General features: G+C 38.8%; 1 protein-coding gene across 3 annotated transcripts in view; it reads right to left on the minus strand.

The window, feature by feature from the left end:
* Nucleotides 1-22,574, minus strand: part of LOC138736611 (kelch-like protein 29) — a 483,106-nt gene that overhangs the window by 33,999 nt on the left and 426,533 nt on the right. For all 3 annotated transcript variants that reach the window (XM_069886405.1, XM_069886406.1, XM_069886404.1), the window contains 3 exons: nt 20,739-20,919; nt 9,577-9,770; nt 7,988-8,132 (listed from right to left, as the gene is read on the minus strand). In XM_069886405.1, coding sequence (XP_069742506.1) covers nt 7,988-8,132; nt 9,577-9,770; nt 20,739-20,919 — 520 coding nt within the window. The remainder of the gene's footprint in view (nt 1-7,987; nt 8,133-9,576; nt 9,771-20,738; nt 20,920-22,574) is intronic.

Here is a 22,574-nt window from a genome sequence, read left to right on the forward strand (position 1 = left end):
GAGATACAATTATGGACTTTATCAATGGTAATAGCAGGAGAATTCACACTTATTACAAGAGAAAGGATATTTCTGGTGTCTTGGTGTGGAAGAAACGGAGGAATTGGGAGAATTGTGTCCTTACAATAAACAGTGCAGACAGGTAATATCCAGGTAACCGTTGGAGTCAGTGGGTTTGCAATAGATGTCTGTGGATAGTTTATATCCTGAGATGGAGACTGAGGAGTCCAGTAAGAGGAGAGAGGTGGCAGAAAAAGATAAATTTAAGGGTGCAGTGAAGTTATTGAAATTTTTGAAACCTGAACAAGTACAAGAGGTAGGAATAATGCAGTTGTGGATGTAGCAGAGGAAGATTTGAGGTGTGATACCTGAGTAGAATTGCAACTGGGACTGATTTCTCTTGATTCCTCTGCCGCATCTGTATCCAGGACGAGGCCCTTCGCTCCAAGTGTCCTCCATGTCCGCCAAATTATCCTCTGGCATTTCAGTCAACTTCAGTGTGATCCCTGTGCTTGCCACATCTTTCTTTCCCCAGCCCTATCCACTTTTTACAGGGTGCAGTTCCTCTGAAACTTCCTGGTCTCCTCTTCCTCTCCACCCACCCCTCCAACCCTTAGACACTTCTACTGTAACTGGAGAAAGTGCAAAACATATCCTAACATCTCCTTCTCCTCCACCCAAAGCCACAAACAGACATTCCAGGTGAGACAGAGCTTTACATGCACATCGTCCAATCTAGTGCAGTTGGTTAACTCAGTGTGACCTCTTCCAAATCAGTGAGACTAAATGCAGATTGGGTGAATGCTTTGCTGAATACCTAGGCTCTGTGGGTCAAAGCTTGAACTCACAGTAGGTACCTAATTCCTTTCACCTCCCCCACAACATGCTCGATCAGGGTGGCCCAAAGGTAAAATGGAGGAACAACACATCATATTCCTCCTGAAACCTAACATTGATTTTTTTTCCCTCCAGCTCCTCACTTCTTCCCTCACCATTCAGAGCTACCTCCTCACCCCATCATTTCTCAGCTTTTTTTTTCTCTTCCTCTCTCCCATCCATATCCACCTATGGCCTCTTGCCTGTTGGCCTCCCCCTGACTGTTCCTCCCTCCTCTCTTCTTCTCCTGCCATCTTTTGTTCATACCTTTTCTTCTGTTGATTCTACGAGATCTGCTGACTTTCTTAGTACTTTCGTGTATTGTACTATAACTACAACATTTGCAGACTTTCCTGTTTAAATTGATTTTTCTAATTTTAGGTAACCCCCATCTCTATCTGGTTCCACAGTTTCTTGACTCCTTAACTATTCCTTTAACTCATTCCCTGATGCACCTCACCTACCTTCTGATCAAATCCCTATCATCCTCTTATATCACTTCTTACCATTGATACAGTTGCTATTTCCCCCTTTAGTCTCAAAATAGGGTCCTGACCTAAAGCATTGACCATTTCTACCTATGAATGCTGCCTGACCCACTGAGTTTGTCTAGCAGCGCATCATTTGCCCAAAATTTCAGCATCTGCAGCATTTCTATTTCTCTGTTTATTCTCCCCACATTCCACTCAGCTCCCCTGAGGATTCTATCCCTCACCTGCACACTAGGGTCAATTTACAGCGTCCAATAATCTAACACTCTGCACATTTTTGGGATGGGAAAGAAACTGAAACATTCCAAGGAAATCCATGTGGTCTCAGGGAAAACATGCAAACTCTACACCACACAAGGTTGGACATCAGGATTGGATCCAGCTGAGGATGCTATGAGACAGAAGTTGTGCCATAATGCCACTCAGAAATGTGTTCAAATATCAGCTAAAATGGTACAGTGCAAAAATAATCAGAAAGTAGATGAACATGTAGAGCTTTTACCATGCATCATATTGAGCAAAAGGACTGGCCTTGAGAAGAAATCCTTAAGCTACAATTACCCAGGTATGGAAAAATTATCTTGAATCACTCCTAAGCGATGTTGTTAGGTTTTGATAAAGCAACTTAAACTTCTAATAGTCTTTTTATAGGGACTATTTGCAGGGGTGGTAGTGGAGGCTGGACCGATAGAGACATTTAAAAAATTCTTCGATAGGCACATAGATGTAAGTAAAATAGAAGGTTATGGGTGTGAGGTAGTGAAGGATTAAATTGTTAAGGAATAGCTTTATATAGGTCGGCACAAGATTGTGGGCGAAGGGTCTGTGCTGAGCTGTAATGTTCCATGTTAATGCCATTGGTTGGAGATTGAATGTTTTGGGAATATCCAACTAGATCTTTGCCCAACCCAGCTCCTCAATAGGGAGCACTAATTATTGGGAAAGGGGTGGGTACTACAGAAAAGTACTGGAAAAACTTAGCATCCTTGGAAAACAACAGGTGATCGCAGTTTCAGTCCTGAGCCTTTTTTTTAACTAACATACAAATTTCATTCAAAACTACATTACAAGACACAAAACAAACACAGAGCTACAACATGTGACAAAAAACTGTGAGAAGCAGTTCCTCTCTATTACATGGCATAACATGTCAAATTAAAACATGATTTTCACCATCAACCACACACATGATCCCAAGGGACCTACTGTTCCCAGAACTCAGACACCATGTGCTCCCGCTCCAACACTGCGTGGGGCCAGATGTAACCCCAAAAGATAAGCAGGCAGTCAGCTCATCCTACACCCTCGACCATTCACCACCAAACATGAACTCTTCTTCAGCGTGCCGTAAATTAGACGGACGCCTGAATAAGGAGTGTTGTCAAGCACAGGTTAGCCCAGTGGTTCTGAACCTTTTTCTTTCCACTCACATACCACTTTAAGTAATTCCTATGCCATCGGTGCTTTGTGATTAGTAAGGGATTGCTTAAGGCGGAATATGGGTGGAAAGAAAAAGTTTGAAAACTTCCCTTTTAATCGTACCTAATTGACTCATTATGTGAATGGTTTCATAACTCCAAAGGAAATGGGCCAATGACAATTTTTCTCAAGCAAAATATTTCAGTAACAATTGGGTCTAGACCAGTGATTCTCAACCTTCCCTTCCCATCACATACAATCTTATGCAATCCTTTACTAATCACAGAGCAACAATGGCATAATTACTTAAAGTGGTATGTGAGTGGAAAGAAAAAGGTTGAGAAACACTGTTCTAAAGTATTCTGCAAAATCACTTTACAATAAAACCCTCCAAAATACAACTTCCCTGGCAGCTCCTCACATATTGTATTGAAATTAACTGTGGTTGGGCAATCAAGTGTCAGACATCATATGTGATCAGAAATTCTACACAGCAGGAGAGGTTTAAATTGTATATTCAAAATGTGGTCCCTTATAAAACATATCACTCAGTTAACCCGCAAATTAACTAGTTCAGACAAAATGAATCACTTACTTATCCACTTCACTGCACTTCTGTCATCTTTCTTAGCATGAACAATTAACAGCCTTGTGCCTGTTTCTTGAAGCACCGTATTTACCATCAATGGCATTAGTACAGGATATAAACTCTGAATGCTCAGCAGAAATACAATTAAGGACTGATGTATCTACTGACCAATTATTCTGACTTCTCTCTGTCAATCCTATTCTGTCCAGAATCTGCAACAAATTACACAACCATACCTCCTCATCTCATCTGCACCCTGCATTCACTTTCTCATGGAAAAAAAATCCCCTTGTTTTACCCAATTTTTGTTGCTACCTAGACTAACTTTGCTCATTCTCAGGTCTGACGCAGGACCCTTCATGGAACATAGAGCAGTACAGCACACAGATCTGTTCTGAACATGATGCCCAATTTAGACTACAACTTTGCTGCTTGCACTGGATATGTATACCTTTATTCCTTGCCCTAGTCATGCATCTATCTGGAAGCCTCTTAAATGCTATTTTTGATTCTGCTTCTACCACTACTCCGGTAGCCCGTCCCAAACACCTAACACTCTCTATGTAAAAACTTGCCCTCCACATCTCCTTGAAACTCCCACCCACACTCGCCTTAAATGCAAGTCCACTCAAATGTGACATTTTACCTTGGCAATAAAGATTCAGATGATCCACACAATCCATGGCTCTCATTATCTTATAAATTTCTATCAGGTTATCAAAAACATTAACTATTTCTCTTTCCATAGATGCTGCCTGAGTTGCTTAATATTCCCAATAATTTTAATTTCATATATATTAGTCGAACTATTAGGCAAATCCCTCCACCTTGCCATTAACAGATCTAGAAGTTTAATGTACTGATAAGGTCCCCATTAAGTCCCGATCAAAGATATTCCCTTTGTTCAACACACTTTCCCCACCTTCTCTCTTACATCCTGTCACCTTCCCAATTCTGACAGACCTGAAATATGATTCTTTTTCTCTCTTTCCACATATGTTGCTTGACCTGTACAGATTTTCCAGCATCTGTAGTTTGTGTTTTAATTTATCTAACCTAACCTGTGTATTCCAATAATCGGGCTTTCTGCTTGATACTGACTGCGGCAATTCTCCAAACCTAGTGTTAGCTCCTGCAGCTTGGGTTTGCTCGAGGAAAAGAAAGGATGAATGGGATAGATGGAGTTTAGAATACATTTCTCTATTAAGAAGGTTGAATTTTACTGTTAATTGTTCAAATGAAGCAAAATTGCCTCATATATATAGATCTTAACCTTTTATTCCCAATCCAACCCATTCCCTAAAACCTTCAACCAAGATAGAAGGTTGAAAAAGATCATTCTTCAAAATAGGGCTAGCAAGAGAAATTCTAAGATAGCCAAAAATATTCTTAAATTGTGCCCATATTCTCAGTCTATGTCTCATTATCGGGTTCTCTGTAAATTTCAAAAAGGGTAAGGAAGAGCCTAAAACTGCCAACATAACTAATTAAAAAAAAAACTCTGTTCCATTTTTAACTAAGAGGTTGATCATCTGAAATATTAAAATGCAGTAGCAATAATAAGTTTTGTATATTAATCCAAAATTTGGTCTTTGAAGTAGGCTTGTTATACAGGGTTTTTACCTTGCCATATTGTAACAGATTTGTGTTAACCTTTAATGTTAAACTATATTTCTCATATATAAAAATATCTTGGAGAGTAAATTATAGTTAAAATACTGTAACATGTATTCTTAGTAAGTTAGCTGTGGTCACACGTAGGTCACACCACATTTATAGAGAACCATTGTTTTCTGAGAAGAGTGTTCATTCTCAGAGTCGACATGCCTTGGAGAGAAAGAGCTAATGGATTTCAAGTGGGTCTTAATTATTCAAGAACAGCTAAAGGAAGCCATCTGTTTTTATTCAAAGCCACTTAAGCCTCTTGAACAGATATGAAGTCAGAGGTTGGAACAGAATTTTAGTAGAATAAAACTGATGGTCATGTGATTTATAAGAATTGGGACTCACCTCTGTGATGATGATTTAGAGAAATATCTTACCGAATTCAGACATTCTGAGTTCAGTTTAGAGAGTGCAGGACTTAAAATCCCTGTTACACAGGGTTTGAATTACAATAACCAGAATTGATCCTGCAGTTCTGTGTTATTACTAGGGAAAGGAGAACACTGAATCAGTGGCTTTTGAAATAAGGAAGACCATTTCGCTATTTCTTTGGAAAAGAGGACAGATTTCTTCTGGGTCTATTTTTGTGTCTGGTCACTTGTCTTGTTTGTGACTTTTTCCATGGAAAAAGATAGCCACATTTGTTTAACTCTTGTCTGGGTTTGTGAATTCATTGTGGAAGAAAATAGCCTCATTGTGAGTTTAAAGGCCTGCAGATAAAATGTTTAAAGTGCTTTATAATTATTTCTGAACTGAAAATTTAGGACCTTCAAGCAAGACTAAAATGATGCTGAACTTTTAAAGATTGACTTTTCATAGTGGGTCAAGTTTTGAGATAAGTGAAAAATGTTATGCTATTAATAGTTTAATTAAAAAAAATGAATTTACTATTGTCTGGTGAATTTTCCATTGTTGTTCCTGGGTTAGTGCCAAAAAAGTCCCTTTAGTCCCAAAAATAATTGAATGGGGTTGTTATTTCCTTAATAATATATACAAATAAATAATTGAATTAAAATAAGTTTTAGGAATGAAAATTAGTAAAGATTGAAACATATACAAAAATTTAGGTGAAATGTTCATTTTAATTACATTAATATGTCTAATCATTGTCACATAAGGGTGACCATCTGAATAATAACTTGAGTCTGATTAGCATTTTGTTCAGTCTAAATTCTCTAACATTTCTCAAATTCCCAACACCAATGTTTTTGATTTATTTTTTGATTTAACGTTTTCCCATGGTGGATCAATTATTTATAGTAATTTGATGGACCTAAAAAATATGTTCAGCGAAGGGAATCAAGAATGAATGGGAACAAGATTTGAATACATCAATTTCAGATGAAAATTAGAAGAACCTGCTTGATCTGATTAATAAAACCTCATTCTGTGCATGACCTTATTTAACACAATTTAGAGTTGTACATAGAATACATATATCCAAAGTTAGATTATCTCATTTTTATCCTGATGTTGATCCACAATGTGACAAATGTAAAATTTTTGAGGCCTCTCTGATTCATGTTTTGGGAGTGTCCAGAATGACAAGAATATTGGGAACAATTCTTTAAAACTCTATCACAGATTCTTAGGATGAAATTAGAATCGTGTCTTTTTATTGTTTTGTTTGGTTATTCTCTAGAAGAGAGGATTTCCTTGAATTTAACTCAAAAAAAGAATAGTAGCTTTTACTTCATTGATGGCCAGACGAGAAATTTTGCTAAGATGGAAAGACAGCAGAGCACCAACTCGTATGCAATGGTTACAGGATATGTGTCTTGCTTGAGTTTGGAGAAAATTGGATATAATATTAAAGAGATCAAGGTTGAATTTGACAAGATATGGGGTCCATTAATGGACTATTATTATAATTTGCTTACTTAGGCGGGGTGCACTGGGGGGTTTCTCTCCAATTTCCAAGAGTCGATTCTTTACAATTTATTTGCTGGTGACCATGTTTAGTGGAGGGGGTTCTTTTTTCCTTTTTTTTAAACAACTAGAAGAGATTGGTTTATTTAGATAATCACATTGTATATCTCAGTATTAGAATATGAGGTACAATTCTCATAAGGATTTATCACTTTTTTAGAGAATTAAATAAGACAATGTATAATTTATATATGACTTATATTCTGTATTGCATTAAATTAAAACTATATATTTAATATCTAAACAACATATACATTTAATATTTCTCTCTATCAAATTAATAAAAATGTTTTAAAAAGGAGAATGCACATCACTGATGTAGGCAACTTAATTTGCATGTAATAAAATCATGTGAAAAGTCATATTAGATATTTAGATGAAACCCCTGGTATCTGGCATCTATGGGGATTGGTAGATGCCGAATAAGTGAATTTTCCAGTTACTTGAGATAGTGTGAACTAACAACAAGGTGTGCTAATTTTAAACTTCAGTATTTTTTACCTATTTTTTTTGTGCCAGTTGCTTGAATTCTGGATAACAAGGATCTTTCTGTATAATAGAGAGGGTATGGAACCAAAAAATCTGGCTTTAAAAATCCCCATGGCAACTTTAAATAATATGCATGTTGATCAGACACAAGATTTTTGTGTGAAGGATAAAATTTGATTAATGGTTCATATTATTTACTCTTGGTTGGTGTTTGGTTCTGCCATTCACTTGTTTTTACTGAGGATCTATGAAAAAAAGATTAGGAATCGATGATTATTTTAAGTGTGAAGGAGAAGTGAGGTCCAGGCCTTTATTACTTGAAACAATCGGATGCCAATAAATTCTCCTCAGCATGAATGTTTTACTGTGGTACAGATCTTAAACAGTTTCAAGTCTAAACTTTTCAGTAGGGTAATATGTGTTACAGTACCTGAAAGGGATTAAAAATGTTGTCAGTTATTCAGCTTAATAGCATTGCCTCAGTTACTGTAAGTATATTAAAAAGGGACTGTTGTGTGATTATTCATACCTGCAAAATTGTCTGGAGTGATTCATGTTTGGCCCCGCTTTGATATTCCCTTTGTCAGGATCATATATGGTAGTTGCTCTGGCATAAGCACCTCCAAGAATGAAGACAAAACCATTGAGAGTGACAGCAGGAGCATACTTGTTATCTGTTGATGGAACAAAATAAATCGACACTTCATATGGAAATTTCTCATGTTTGTAATTTAGAGACAGCATTTCAAAAGAATATAGCATGAAGAATTATGGATGTAATTTTTTTTATAATCCAATGAACTTGGTTTCCTTGTGTATTTAATTACACAATTGTAATGAAATGAATGTGGCCAATATCCTCTGAAACAAACTGATAACAAAACGTGCCAACTGTGGCATTCAATACTGAATCACCCTCTGGTTTCTCTGACCTAATTGTTAGGCAACATTTCAGCTTTAGAGGTTAATTAGTTTGGAAGTAATAACTGTGTCATCAATATTTCTTCTCAATTGGGAAGCATAATGTAACACCCGTATGAGAAACAATGGAGCTCAGATTTACGAACCATTGGCCTTTTATGTATCTCCATTCACTTGAGCCTGCATCGGGACGGCACAGAGACTGGCCTCTTGGTGAAAAATGTGACTTGAGTAATCCATCCTTCAGATTTGTCTCTATCACTCTGAGAATGCCCTCCTCCTACTCCATATAGAATAGCCTTGCTCACAAGCTAAGATCAAGAGTTGATCATCAGGGGAAATCAAAGGCAAATTTACAGCAAAAATAAATTAATGCAAAGCTCAAATAGCATTCTGAGCAAAGAAATAACACTTCCTTAATACATTAATCATCATAATGAGATATTAAAAAATAATGTTCTTTTCTATAATACTAACCCTGCATTAAGCTGATTCAGTAGTCAATCACATCTATTTGGTGGAAATGCCACTTTTGATTGAACAGTTTGATAATGGATAATAATTAGCCTACTCATTCTCATTGTTTCACATGAACACCAATGATAAAAGATGACAGTCTATTGCTTTATCACTGTCATAAAGGTAGCGATTCCCCTGACCCAGCTGAGTGCTTTCTAACCTGCACAAATAGGTTTCATTCTAAACTCTGCAATCCAAACAATATTTCTCTTGGTAAAATTTTACACACTAGAATACATCATTGCATTTATGAACAAGAAATGCCAAATGTTCAATATTGTCTGATGGAAACAAAAATGGTTTTTTTAATACTCTCTTAAATGCCATCTAACCAACTTTTATTGTGTACAGTTCATTTCTGCCACATTTTAAAAAATAATTTATTATAGCAACTTGTATCAGAACAAGACATCTCACCAACCCTATCACACTGAACAAAAATCCCTGCATTGATTTAAAACAATTAACATTCCCTGAAATTCAGTAGGGATTTAACTATTCTCTTGTAATATCATTGTCAAGAATTATAACCTCGACAGAATTGCAAAAACACTGCCTTCAACATGTATTCAACTCATGTGTACTGTTAATAATATATGGTTGCTACTATTCTTGATAATGCAGCTCTTCGATCATAATATCTGTGTAACGTCCCTTTAAGAGAAATTGCTACTTTACCTATCATCGGAGATTCAATGAAAGTCCACGTGTTTGTCTGAAGAACATATGATTGCAGCACGCCAGCGGCCCGTCCTGACTCATTCACACCGCCAAACACGTAGATTTTGCCACCACACACTGTTGCAGCTGCGGAGTGTACGGCTTTGGGAAGAGGAGCCACCGTTTCCCATTGATTGGTAATTGTGTCATATCTGGAAGAAGAGAAATTTCAAGCATCATTACCCACTAGCTGCAGTAATTTGGAAACTACTTTTTACTAAATAGTGCAACTACTCAATAAATAACATAGTTCTGTAACACATTTAATATTATGCATTGGGATTTTCCTGTCATATTTATTGTCAGAGTACATGTATGACATCACCTACAACCCTGAAATTCCTTTTCCTGCGGGTGTGGCAGAATTACCACTAATTGTTAGTGCAAAAAAAACCTGTTAAACAGCATATACGTGTAAACAAATAAAGAAATGTAAACAGATAATGAATGTTTAAAAATTCAGTGGATACAGAATGAAGTCATTGCCAAATTAAACACAGGGGCAAATTATAATTCTATTGTAATAATTATTAAAAATATAGGTCTAGAAATCATACCACATTTGTCGACAGCATCGAGTCCACGCTGCTGAAGATCCAGCTGCGCTGGATGGGTCACGTCTCCAGAATGGAGGACCATCGCCTTCCCAAGATCGTGTTATATGGCGAGCTCTCCACTGGCCACCGTGACAGAGGTGCACCAAAGAAAAGGTACAAGGACTGCCTAAAGAAATCTCTTGGTGCCTGCCACATTGACCACCGCCAGTGGGCTGATAACGCCTCAAACCGTGCATCTTGGCGCCTCACAGTTTGGCGGGCAGCAACCTCCTTTGAAGAAGACCGCAGAGCCCACCTCACTGACAAAAGGCAAAGGAGGAAAAACCCAACACCCAACCCCAACCAACCAATTTTCCCCTGCAGCCGCTGCAACCGTGTCTGCCTGTCCCGCATCGGACTTGTCAGCCACAAACGAGCCTGCAGCTGACGTGGACTTTTACCCCCTCCATAAATCTTCGTCCGCGAAGCCAAGCCAAAGAAAAAAAAAGAAAGAATTTTGAAAGAAAACTGGATTTTGTGTGGTAATAATGCTACTGTTGCTGCAATAAAATCTTCCAATACCCCTTGTTAGAAGATTCCTCCAGGCCAACGTCCAGGCTCTGATCACTGAGATTGTGGTGCTTGCTGAGTTAAATTCAATGGTGCAATTTTGTGCAAGGATTTAGGGAGGAATAAAATCATTCTTGATTTTTCAGGATGCAAAACTGTGACTGCAACAGAGATTGCTTTTGAAATATGCTCAACTACTTATTTGGCTCACAATATCAGTGGTCATACTGTATATGAGTAAATGGCCATAGCAAAGAGTACTAACATTTAGCCTGAGTCTCATCAGCAAGTCTGTCATTGAAAGTGAGACAGGCAAGAAATGATGCTACTGTGCAATAGAGATGATCCTTCATAGGTATGACTGCTTAGAGAATGAAATGTTTAATTATAGATGAAAAAGGCACTTGACCTCAATGTGTCAGGACAGATGAACAATTCAAGCCAGAAGAACATCGACCTACTAGAGAAAAACTGAAAACAGGAAGCGACAAAGAAGAGGCATGTTTAAAGACAAAGCGAAGGAATAAGGAATAGTGACATGACACATAAATGGGATAAGGCAAAATCCTTTTGTTTTGCAAACTGAATGTTTGGCATCTGGCTCAAAAACTGCATCACAATTCATTGCTTACCTCTAATTGTATTCTCATCACATTTATATTAACAATTAGCAAAGCAAAAAAAGAATCCCCTTGAAATTGCCACCTTAAACAAACATTTTGTTATCACAAGCAGAATATACAACCCATTAATGTGAAATAAATAGTAAGATACTGCATATGTTGGAAAGGTGAAATAAAAATATTTTAAAATAAAGCATAGACATTTGGCATTTATATAAAGAATGGTAAACAATTCAGTTTGTTTAAACAAAATCTAGCAAAAACCCATCAGTCAATCACCAATTCAATGATCAGTACTATTCAAATAAAAGCAAATATCTTTTAAAATTGCATAAGCAAACTGTTTTGATCATTGAGATTTGTAGCATTGTGCTTGAAAGGCAGATTAGACTCCAAAAAGCATAGATTCCTTATCTGATAGGATTTAAAATAGCAGCAAACTCCATGAACAAACTATTTATACCTTTTCACAGTCTATTGGACAGTAATATGTAGATATCACTTTTCGTGGAAACTTGGATACAGGTCAGAGCTCACAGGCCTCTTGGCATAAAGAGTTGGATAAGATGAATCAACTTTTCAGCCACAGAGTTCATCCAAGCTTATCAATAAATTTAAAATTAATATTGTTGCAATGTACAAATTTAATGACCATTGGAAGATTATTTTCACAATAAGACCTTCAAATTCAATATGTTTTCCGTCATGTTTTGGATTGCAAAAGTGTACAAAACCTGGCATTTAAACAGAGCCTTTTGTGTTCTAAAGTATTCCAGACAAGTTGTCATTACAGTAATTTATGGAAATGCTTAGTTAATTGATAGATGAAACTGTGCATTCATTAAGGCCTGAGGTGGTCCTGTGAACAGCAATATAATAATGACAAAATATTCAGCATGACTTTTTTAAACAGTGATGTTTGATGAAAATTTTAAAGTTAAAGTTTAATTTTGATTACATTTTCAGTTCTTTTGCAAAGTCAGACAGTTCCTTAACACGTTCCCTGGATCAGAAAAAGTGTCCATTGTGCACTGGTATTTTCAGCTCCAACACATGACTAGAATCAATAATTATTCATTCCCAGCAGAAAATTATGAATCAATCTGCAATAAATGATCTCACTGTGAGGTCCACTCTTGCTGTATGCATTTCTGTACCCAGATGATCCATTGCTTTTTTAAATGAAACTGGTGAAAAATCCACTGACAAACTAGTTAGGCCAGATTTTGCTGGATAAGGTCATTTTATTGTATGTTCATCATAACTGGAAGGTGAAGCTGATGAAGACGCAGCAGGATTACCAGTATAAATGGGGAGTACATTAGACGCTCTAATAGACAAAGTGTGAATTAAACAGGAAAATCAACATGAAGGGAGAATTACAGAATATGAAATATTGTTTTGGAGGATAGTAAGATAAATGAAGAGGGAAAGAAAAACTGTATGATGAGAAAGGAATAGGAAAAATAAATCCCCCAAGATAATTCACAACCTGACAAATGAGATTTCATATTTATAATAAAAAGTTGGATTATTATTATTTAAGGAATACTTACCTTATAATTACTAGATTTAACTTGCTATGGTGAGTTTAATGACCAATTAATTTGAATATTCAGCAATTAGACTCTAAATTTGAGATGTTGTTTTTGTAAACTAATGATCGAGCTATAAACCAACCAGGATATTATGGTTATATTTTTGTATGTGGGATGTCAATACCTTGCACAAATTGCTAGCAAAGTTTAAAGTAAACGTATTTTATCAACAGGATAATCTAATCCCTTGTGCCTGAAGGTACACAATTTGCCATATTAGCAACAATTTTGATAAAACGAGATGGGTCAGAATGAATGACAAGCCTCATCTTGCAGGATATTCCAAATTTAGTTTGGATGGCAGGGAAAGGATGTGAAGTTCAATTAATTAGACAGCATATAACATAAAATGGTAATACCGCTTGATAGATCTAATTTGCCTAAGTACGACACCATTAATTGACACACAACTTTCGGGAAATATCATCTATGATACTATCAAAAGGCATTTACTCATCAACAGTATGTTCACTGTTCTTCAGCTTATAATTTGTTAGATCATACAGTTGTTGATCTTATTGCACCATCAATCCAATTATGGATAAAAGCACTGAATTTTAAAGATCAACTAAAAGTGACTTCCACTATTCTAAACATTCATCCAACCATGATTGCATTGTGAACCAGTTCACTGCATTTATTCACCTCTGTTCCTTCTAATAAGATCTCCCAAAAAAGCACATCCTGACTTGGAAATACAGTCATCCTGTCTTCATGGTTGCCGGATCTAATTCAGCAATATTGTATGAGTATCTTCCCCAAAAGGATTGCAGTAACTCAAGGTGGCTCATCATCATTTTCTCAAGGGCAATAAGAGATGGGCAATTAATGCTGACTTTGCTAGTGGTGTTTATTTCATAAAAGGACAGTCAAATTACAAGATGTTCACAGCATTTTCTCAAATAAGTGCATATTTTGCATGTACAATAAAGTGTTCTATTATATGGTGCTTCAGATATCTGAATATGTAAATAATCAGAAACATGAACCATTGCTACCCTGCAGAGACCCAGCACAGTTTCACAGCGGTTTGCCAATTACACCAAAAGTGAAAACTTCATCTATATTCTTATGAACTTGTTTGGCTGCAGCAAGAACGAATTTCGGTGTATCTGCAATTGCACTTATCTATCTATCTATCTATATATATATATATATATTTCTTTCTTTTCTTTGGCTTGGCTTCGCAGATGAAGATTTATGGAGAAGTAAATGTCCACGTCAGCTGCAGGCTCGTTTGTGGCTGACAAGTCCGATGCGGGACAGGCAGACACGGTTGCAGCGGTTGCAGGGGAAAGTTGGGATTGGGTGTTGGGTTTTTCCTCCTTTGTCTTTTGTCAGTGAGGTGGGCTCTGTGGTCTTCTTCAAAGGAGGTTGCTGCCCGCCGAACTGTGAGGCGCCAAGATGCACGGTTTAAGGCAAGATCAGCCCACTGGCGGTGGTCAATGTGGCAGGCACCAAGAGATTTCTTTAGGCAGTCCTTGTACCTCTTCTTTGGTGCACCTCTGTCACGCTGGCCAGTGGAGAGCTCACCATATAACACGATCTTGGGAAGGCGATGGTCCTCCATTCTGGAGACGTGACCTACCCAGCGCAGTTGGATCTTCAGCAGTGTGGATTCGATGCTGTCGGCCTCTGCCATCTCGAGTACTTTGATGTTAGGGATGAAGTCGCTCCAGTGAATGTTGAGGATGGAGCGGAGACAATGGTGGTGGAAGCGTTCTAGGAGCCGTAGGTGATGCCGGTAGAGGACCCATGATTCGGAGCCGAACAGGAGTGTGTGTATGACAACGGCTCTGTATACGCTAATCTTTGTGAGGTTTTTCAGTTGGTTGTTTTTCCAGACTCTTTTGTGTAGTCTTCCAAAGGCACTATTTATATATCTTATATATAAATAACAATAATCTCTCATATCATAATATACTTGGAATAAAGGAGTTGCTGAGCATTGTTTCTGCTGACATATAGACTGATGTATGGTTTACTTGCAGTTTTAATTTTTTAATTTAAATAAAGTTTAGACATACAGCACAGTAACAGGTCATTTTGGCCCATGAACCTGTGCCGCCCAATTACACCCAATTAACCTACAGCCTCCGGTACGTTTCGAACAGTGGGAAGAAACCGGAACCCCTGGAAAAAACTCAAAGACAAAGGGAGAATGTACAAACTCCTTACGGACCCTGCGGAATTCAAACCCCATTCCTGATTGCTGGCGCTGTAAAAGTGTTGAGGGAACTGTGCCATCCCTCCATACCATACATTGCCTAATGCAACAAAGAGAGAAGTTTCAGTTACTCAAGTTCAATTTCCATTGTATCAAAGGACCTGGTCATTTGAAATAATCCTGCTCAGGATTTAACCATTAATAGAGGAAAGGAAATGTTGTCTCATCAGATTGCTATTTGGATAATCAACGATAATTGGCTCCCTAAGGGTATTAGCAGCTTCCTGATTGTCTCAGAGGATTGGAATCAGCTCAGATTTACTGCTGGAATGAAAGGAAGCCCATGCAACTGCAGTGTTTGCGGGATCACAGGAGGCAAATCCATTGACACTCAATGCCTCTGAAGGGACTCTCTTTTGCTTTTCCACTTATTGCTGGAGGTGCTGAGCGAGTGGTTCCTCTTTGTGTGCCTTTATGACAAGCAAGAGATGACAAATGTGCACTCACGTGCATGACAATAAAGGAATCTTGTGAGAGTGGTTGGAGTGAGGTTGGAGAGTTATGTTTCAGTGAGATTTTGCCTCAGGAGTCTTTAGAGGAGGCTGAGCAGTGGTGTGGTAAGATAGGGCAAGATCTTTTGGATTCCTCTGTAATTTCAATGGTTAAGAAATGGCAGTTAGAGCAGTCACACCTTCATTTTGCAGAACTGGGAGATCAGGGATGAGGGAAAGCATCACAATTGTACTCAGAAAGGATATCCCTCAGAGAAGCACTTCTTGCTACAGTTCCTAGTTGAGTGCATCGAGCAGCTGGAGAAGCATTTGGACTTGTCGAAAGCATCATAAGCAGGGAGATTGTCAGAATGACAATCAGGAGCTCCAGGGTGATTGTCAGAACGAAAATGCTGGAAGCAGGTAGTTGTTTGACCACTAGAATAGGTGGAGAAGTTAGGGAGGAAGTGCAGGATTTTCCAAAGGCCATTCCCCTTAAAAATAAGCATGTAGTTGGGGATATTGTTTTGTGCGTGACCTTGTCGAGGAGAGCAGCAGTAGAATATTAGCTATAAAATATCTAGTTATGGGAATTAGGATGAAGAAACCATCACACAGACTTTGCCAGTAAGATGGGGGTGAGAGAGAGAGAGAGAGACCCTGTGACTGTGCTCTTTGAATGAGACCAAACAAGTGAGGTGACCTTGTCTACCCAATACTACAGACTGCTAATTCCCACTAGTGTTATTCAAATAAAGTCTGTTTGAATTGTACCGTGTGGTTTGCTTGTACTTTTGGTATCTTGACAATAGCTCGATTTTAACACCGCAGCTGCCACATCATATAGATCTGGAACCCTGATGCACAGCAGGTGAGGGTAGAGAGAAGAAGAGCTGCAATGTGGGGACCTTTGAAAATTAGTAAGACAGGCAGGAGAGTGACGATGGTACATTGTCTCCTGGTAGACAGCTCAAGAATAGGTCAAAAAAAAGTGAGGCCCTGAACAGTGACTATAGGGAGTTAGATAGAAGGTTAAAAAAACAGGAACTCAAGGATGGTAATCTCTGGATTACTCCTGGTATTACATCCTAGGGAGAATAGTAATGGGGGGGGGGGGGGGGGGATAGAGCAAATGAATGAATGGCTAAGGAGCTGGTGCTCAGAGAATCAGGTGCACCTTTGGGTCTCTTCCAGGGCAGAGGTGATCTTTAGAAGAGAGAAGGGTTGCACCTGAAATTGAGAGAGACTTTCATGTTGCAGCTTAGTTTGCTAGAACTAAACTTAGTTTGTCAGAAAGGTGCAAATTGGTCGGGCAGGGGAATGGGACTGAAAGAAGTTCTCTGGCAGATGAGAAAGTTGAGGCAAATATTAAGTTACTAAACCTCTGTTGGATCTTTTCCATGACAATGTTCCCATTGTATTACATCCAAAATTCCGTACTGTAAGACAGATGAAGCTTAATTATGGATTTGTGCAGGTTGAGAAAGGAAGACTTTTTTTAAATTCCATGTTCCCATTTACAAAGCCTGCCTGCTTCATTTTCTTCAATGCTTAACAAATTTGGTCTGTTGCCTTGAAGGGTTGATGAACTTTCACATCAAGTAACCATTGTTCCAGGTTGGAGATGCAAGAGATTGCAGATGCTGTGATTTGGAGCCAAAAAAAGATCTGCTGGAGGAACTTGACAGGTCAAGCAGCATCCATGGAGGCACAGGAAAGTATATTTTTGTGCCAAGTTCCTGCAATATGATTCAGGACAGCTCTTCATTTCCCGGCCCGCCACCCAACATCTCCCTCCTGCTAACCATCAAAATAAAAACTTTTCCTTTTCACTGCCTTTACATGCTGTGATGGAATAAACCACAACCTTTTTGTTTGGAAGTTTCAGTTGGCTCTGTATCTGACTCAATGGGTGCTTATTCCAGTTTACTCTTTAACATTAACTTTAGCTGCTAATTGCTCTCCATTTAATGCCGTGGGCCCTGCGTCCTGAATTTCCTTGAAATTTATCAAGGCTCCATTTCCAATGCCCCTTCTAAAGGAGCAGGTTTGCTGGAAAATGCGTTATGCTAATATGTAACATCTTAAAATAAAATTCAAATTAAAAGTCAGCTGGAATATTAGTGTGCTAACAATCAATATTATGGAAAAGCTGCTTAAGTTCAGATTGATTATGACCTATACCAAGATTCAGTGATGAGAGTTTGGTATAGCTCCTGGCATTGCAGTGATAAAGCCTCTGGCATACTAGGTTAATAGGGTATTACTGTAATTTCCATTTTCACTCGTCTTTAGCACCACTCCCATATCACAGGAGACAATAAAAATGTGAAGGACTACAGAGGGATTTAATAATGTGCAAATTAATACATAGCATCATACAAATTTACAGCATGGGATACAGACATTTGGCCTGTTGTTTCTGTGCCAACAGAACAAAAAAAGCAAAGATTTTAGCATACATCTACTTCCCAAAGCTTCAAGGTCATTTTTGTAATGTAGACAGTAAGCTTTTTAGGAGTGAACAGAAAGTAAATTTGGTGAGACAAGTTCATTAGGACATTTTTATTTTTGGTTGCATTGGTTACTCTTTATTCCCGAAAGATCCTGCATAAGCTGCTGAGTTTCTCCAGCACTTCTGTGTATTGCATTACATAAGGACAGGTAAGTCTAGAATTCTCATTGATCCAATTATTGACTATTTTGGATTGGTTATCAACATTTTGTACTCCCCTTTGTTATATGCTGCTTTTTTTCCCCCCTGTCTTGCCCTTCTATCCTTTCTCAGGTGAAATGCAATTTTTTTTATCTACTCATTCACAGGATGTTGGTGTTGCTGACAACAGCAGCATTTATTGTTTATTTGTAAATGGTCCTAAACTGAGGAGGTAATTCAGAATCAATTCTCATTCTCTCGTCCTACAACCAGCAATTCCTTTTTCTCTTAAAATCAAAAGCCATTTGATTTGAGAACTTCTGCATTCACTTTGAAGGTGCATTGAGCACACATTTGGCAATGCACAGCTTAACATAAATACTTGCAGTTAAACTATAAGTTATCAATCAAGAGAGTTTATTTTCTTTTGTTTACCAGGAGACCAGTGCTTCTTTCTGGCTGCTGCTGTCTTCCAGTTTAAGGATCCTGATTCCAGTAATTAGCTCTTCACCAAACTCGTTAACTGCCACTGAAAAGCGGAATCCACTAATAGTTTAGCAATGACATCTACTGAGATTAAATTAGAGTCAACATGGCAATGAGTATAAATGATCCAGAATGTGTAATCATCTTTCAAGATTGGGAGCATACCTCCCAGTCCTGATGTTTTCTGAACATGATTGTAAGTCTTAATATATTCAATGGAGGTCGTTGTTAGATACACATTGTGGATATTCAGATTACAGAAATTTGCCCGAACACAATTCACAGATCATTCCCCAGATATTTGAGATATGAAATAAAATTCTCTCTCAGGGAATTTGTGTGATGGGGAAAAAATAAACACTTTTTAAAACTTGCATTTCTTGAAGCATGTGCAAATATTATGGAACTTTGTAAGATGACCCAAAGCAAGACCCTCCCTCTAATAGCACTTTCTTTTGTGATGTTTAATAATGTTTATGTTTTTAGTGGAGTGCATTGGATATAAAGGTGGGGGCATCAGTAGTGTCTGTGGTTTTGTTTCTCATAGGAAGTCTGTGCGTGAAGCAAGGCTGTGTTCTCGCACCAACCCTCTTTTCAATCTTCTTCAGCATGATGCTGAACCAAGCCATGAAAGACCCCAACAATGAAGACGCTGTTTACATCCGGTACCGCACGGATGGCAGTCTCTTCAATCTGAGGCGCCTGCAAGCTCACACCAAGACACAAGAGAAACTTGTCCGTGAACAACTCTTTGCAGACGATGCCGCTTTAGTTGCCCATTCAGAGCCAGCTCTTCAGCGCTTGACGTCCTGCTTTGCGGAAACTGCCAAAATGTTTGGCCTGGAAGTCAGCCTGAAGAAAACTGAGGTCCTCCATCAGCCAGCTCCCCACCATGACTACCAGCCCCCCCACATCTCCATCGGGCACACAAAACTCAAAACGGTCAACCAGTTTACCTATCTCGGCTGCACCATTTCATCAGATGCAAGGATCGACAATGAGATTCACAACAGACTCGCCAAGGCAAATAGCGCCTTTGGAAGACTACACAAAAGCAACCAACTGAAAAACCTCACAAAGATAAGCGTATACAGAGCCGTTGTCATACCCACACTCCTGTTCGGCTCCGAATCATGGGTCCTCTACCGGCACCACCTACGGCTCCTAGAACGCTTCCACCAGCGTTGTCTCCGCTCCATCCTCAACATCCATTGGAGCGCTTTCATCCCTAGCGTCGAGGTGCTCGAGATGGCAGAGGTCGACAGCATCGAGTCCACGCTGCTGAAGATCCAGCTCTGCTGGATGGGTCACGTCTCCAGAATGGAGGACCATCGCCTTCCCAAGATCGTGTTATATGGCGAGCTCTCCACTGGCCACCGTGACAGAGGTGCACCAAAGAAAAGGTACAAGGACTGCCTAAAGAAATCTCTTGGTGCCTGCCACATTGACCACCGCCAGTGGGCTGATAACGCCTCAAACCGTGCATCTTGGCGGCTCACAGTTTGGCGGGCAGCAATCTCCTTTGAAGAAGACCGCAGAGCCCACCTCACTGACAAAAGGCAAAGGAGGAAAAACCCAACACCCAACCCCAACCAACCAATTTTCCCCTGCAACCGCTGCAACCGTGTCTGCCTGTCCCGCATCGGACTTGTCAGCCACAAACGAGCCTGCAGCTGACGTGGACTTTTTACCCCCTCCATAAATCTTCGTCCGTGAAGCCAAGCCAAAGAAGAAAGAAAGGAGGAAGTCTGTGCCCGATCCTTCATGGATATTCTCATGGGGAACTAGATATGTGATAGTTCCAGACTACAATGGTATTTTTGACTGTTCAATTTGATTTTGGTATGGAAGTACCAAATTAAACAATATGACCTACAGACCACTAAAATTTAAGAAGGCAAGAAATTATTTCATCCATCACCACTTGTTTTCTCATTGCATCTTCTATAATTTCATTTAACCTTCCAAGTCAGCTGTTTTCTTCCCCATTTACCTTTCCACATGATTGAGATTTCCAGATGCACCAATGCCACCGAGAGTGTAAATTTTCCCATCATACACCAGGCTATTATGTCGACATCTCGGGACAGTCATTCGAGAGACCAGGTTCCAATTATCCAGAAGGGACATGTAACACCAAACATCAGCCAGGGTGACACCAGATTCCATGCCACCTGGGATGATGAGAGCAGACAAATGGAATTTGAAAGATATGAATTCACACAAAAATGTACAATTCAATTACTGAAAAATTGTGACCACAATTTCCAGATGTGTTTCACTGAGAATTAAATGTAATAGAAATTACCTCTAGTACTCCACAATGGAGATGAATTTCTCCACTATTCTGAAAAATCCTTGCATTTCAAGCCTCATTTAGCTAATTGAAACTTATTTAATGAATTCAGGTTAAAAATCTCATCACCAAATTCAAAAGCAGAGTGGCAAGACATTGATGGTTTACTGTGATTCTCATTCAGGCACATATTAACACAAAACTTAATCCAAATTGTTCAACTATTAATCATTCATAGCAACAGCCTATAGTCAAAGAATCTAAATTCAATCAACAAAACTTATTTTCTTTAAGCATTCAAATATAAAGTACATGAAAAAAAATAAAGTCCTGTCTTGTCAACACCAGTGGGTGATCTTATTTGACCCAAACAAATATCTTCATATCTAACTTTTTAACCAAAGAAACTCTTCCCAGCTATTATGATTTTGCATAAATTGATGGAAAGACATTTTAAGATGAGACAAATTCTACAAAGCTAAGAAATTACTCTTCATTGACAATAATGCTGAAAGCGATAAACCAGCATTAGAATTTGTCAAAAACATCTGAAAAATTAATGATATCTCAACTATTATACTGCCACGAAACTTTGCATTGCCTTGCTCCATTTGTGTCATTCTCAGGTTGGCGACTGCCCTAAGAAGGGATCTGCTCAAGCAAGTTCAGGTTAGCCATTTTTGCTTCCAGAAGCCAAATATTTCTTCCTACTGAAGCTGTCAGCCTTTCAGAGAAAGATGGAGAAACAAAATCATCTTAGATCTGCTGGTGGTGGTAGCTAAGGAGGGTTTCCCTGATGCAAGTTTGGATAGATTGAAGATCCTTCTCTTCTTGCTTATATTTGCAGTATTACAGCAAACACTTAGCTGTCCTCTTCCCTTACCTCCACCCACCCTTTGGGTAAATTTTAGCACTAATAAAGATACTTTGTCCTAATAATATTCATCATGGTTATAGCATATTTCAGAAACTAGATTCAGTGTGCCATGAAGTAGTAAGACTAAAAATAATGCCCACTGGAAAAAAAAAGGTATTTGGATACTTTAGGCTGAGGTAAAACAAAGTAGATTTAGAAAATAACATTTTCATTGCAGTTAAACAGGAAATCTGCAGACACTGTGATTGTAGTGCAATAATGGAGACCTCCCAGTGGCCAACCATTTCAATTTCACACCCTGTTCTCATGCCGACATGTCTGTGGATTGCCTCATGCATTGAAAAACCAAGGCCATCTGCAAAATTGAAGGAACACCACCTAATATTCCATCTAGGCATTCTTCAACCTGATGGTATTAACATTGGCCTCCAATTTCTGTTAGGCCCCCTACCTGACTCTCTGTCTCCTTTATTCCTGCTCCCCAGGCCCTATCACTTTTCTGCTTTTCTCCAGTCCTCCCACCCATATCTATTACGACCTTTCATCTGTTGGCCTGTGTCCTTCCCCAGCCCCTTCTTCCCCCCCCCTCCCCCCTTACTGTTTTGTTCAGGTGCCTGCTTGCTTTCTGCTCTTACTTTGACAAAGGGCTCAGGCCT

This window comes from Narcine bancroftii, chromosome 6, assembly GCF_036971445.1.
Source record: "Narcine bancroftii isolate sNarBan1 chromosome 6, sNarBan1.hap1, whole genome shotgun sequence".
NCBI lineage: Eukaryota > Metazoa > Chordata > Chondrichthyes > Torpediniformes > Narcinidae > Narcine > Narcine bancroftii.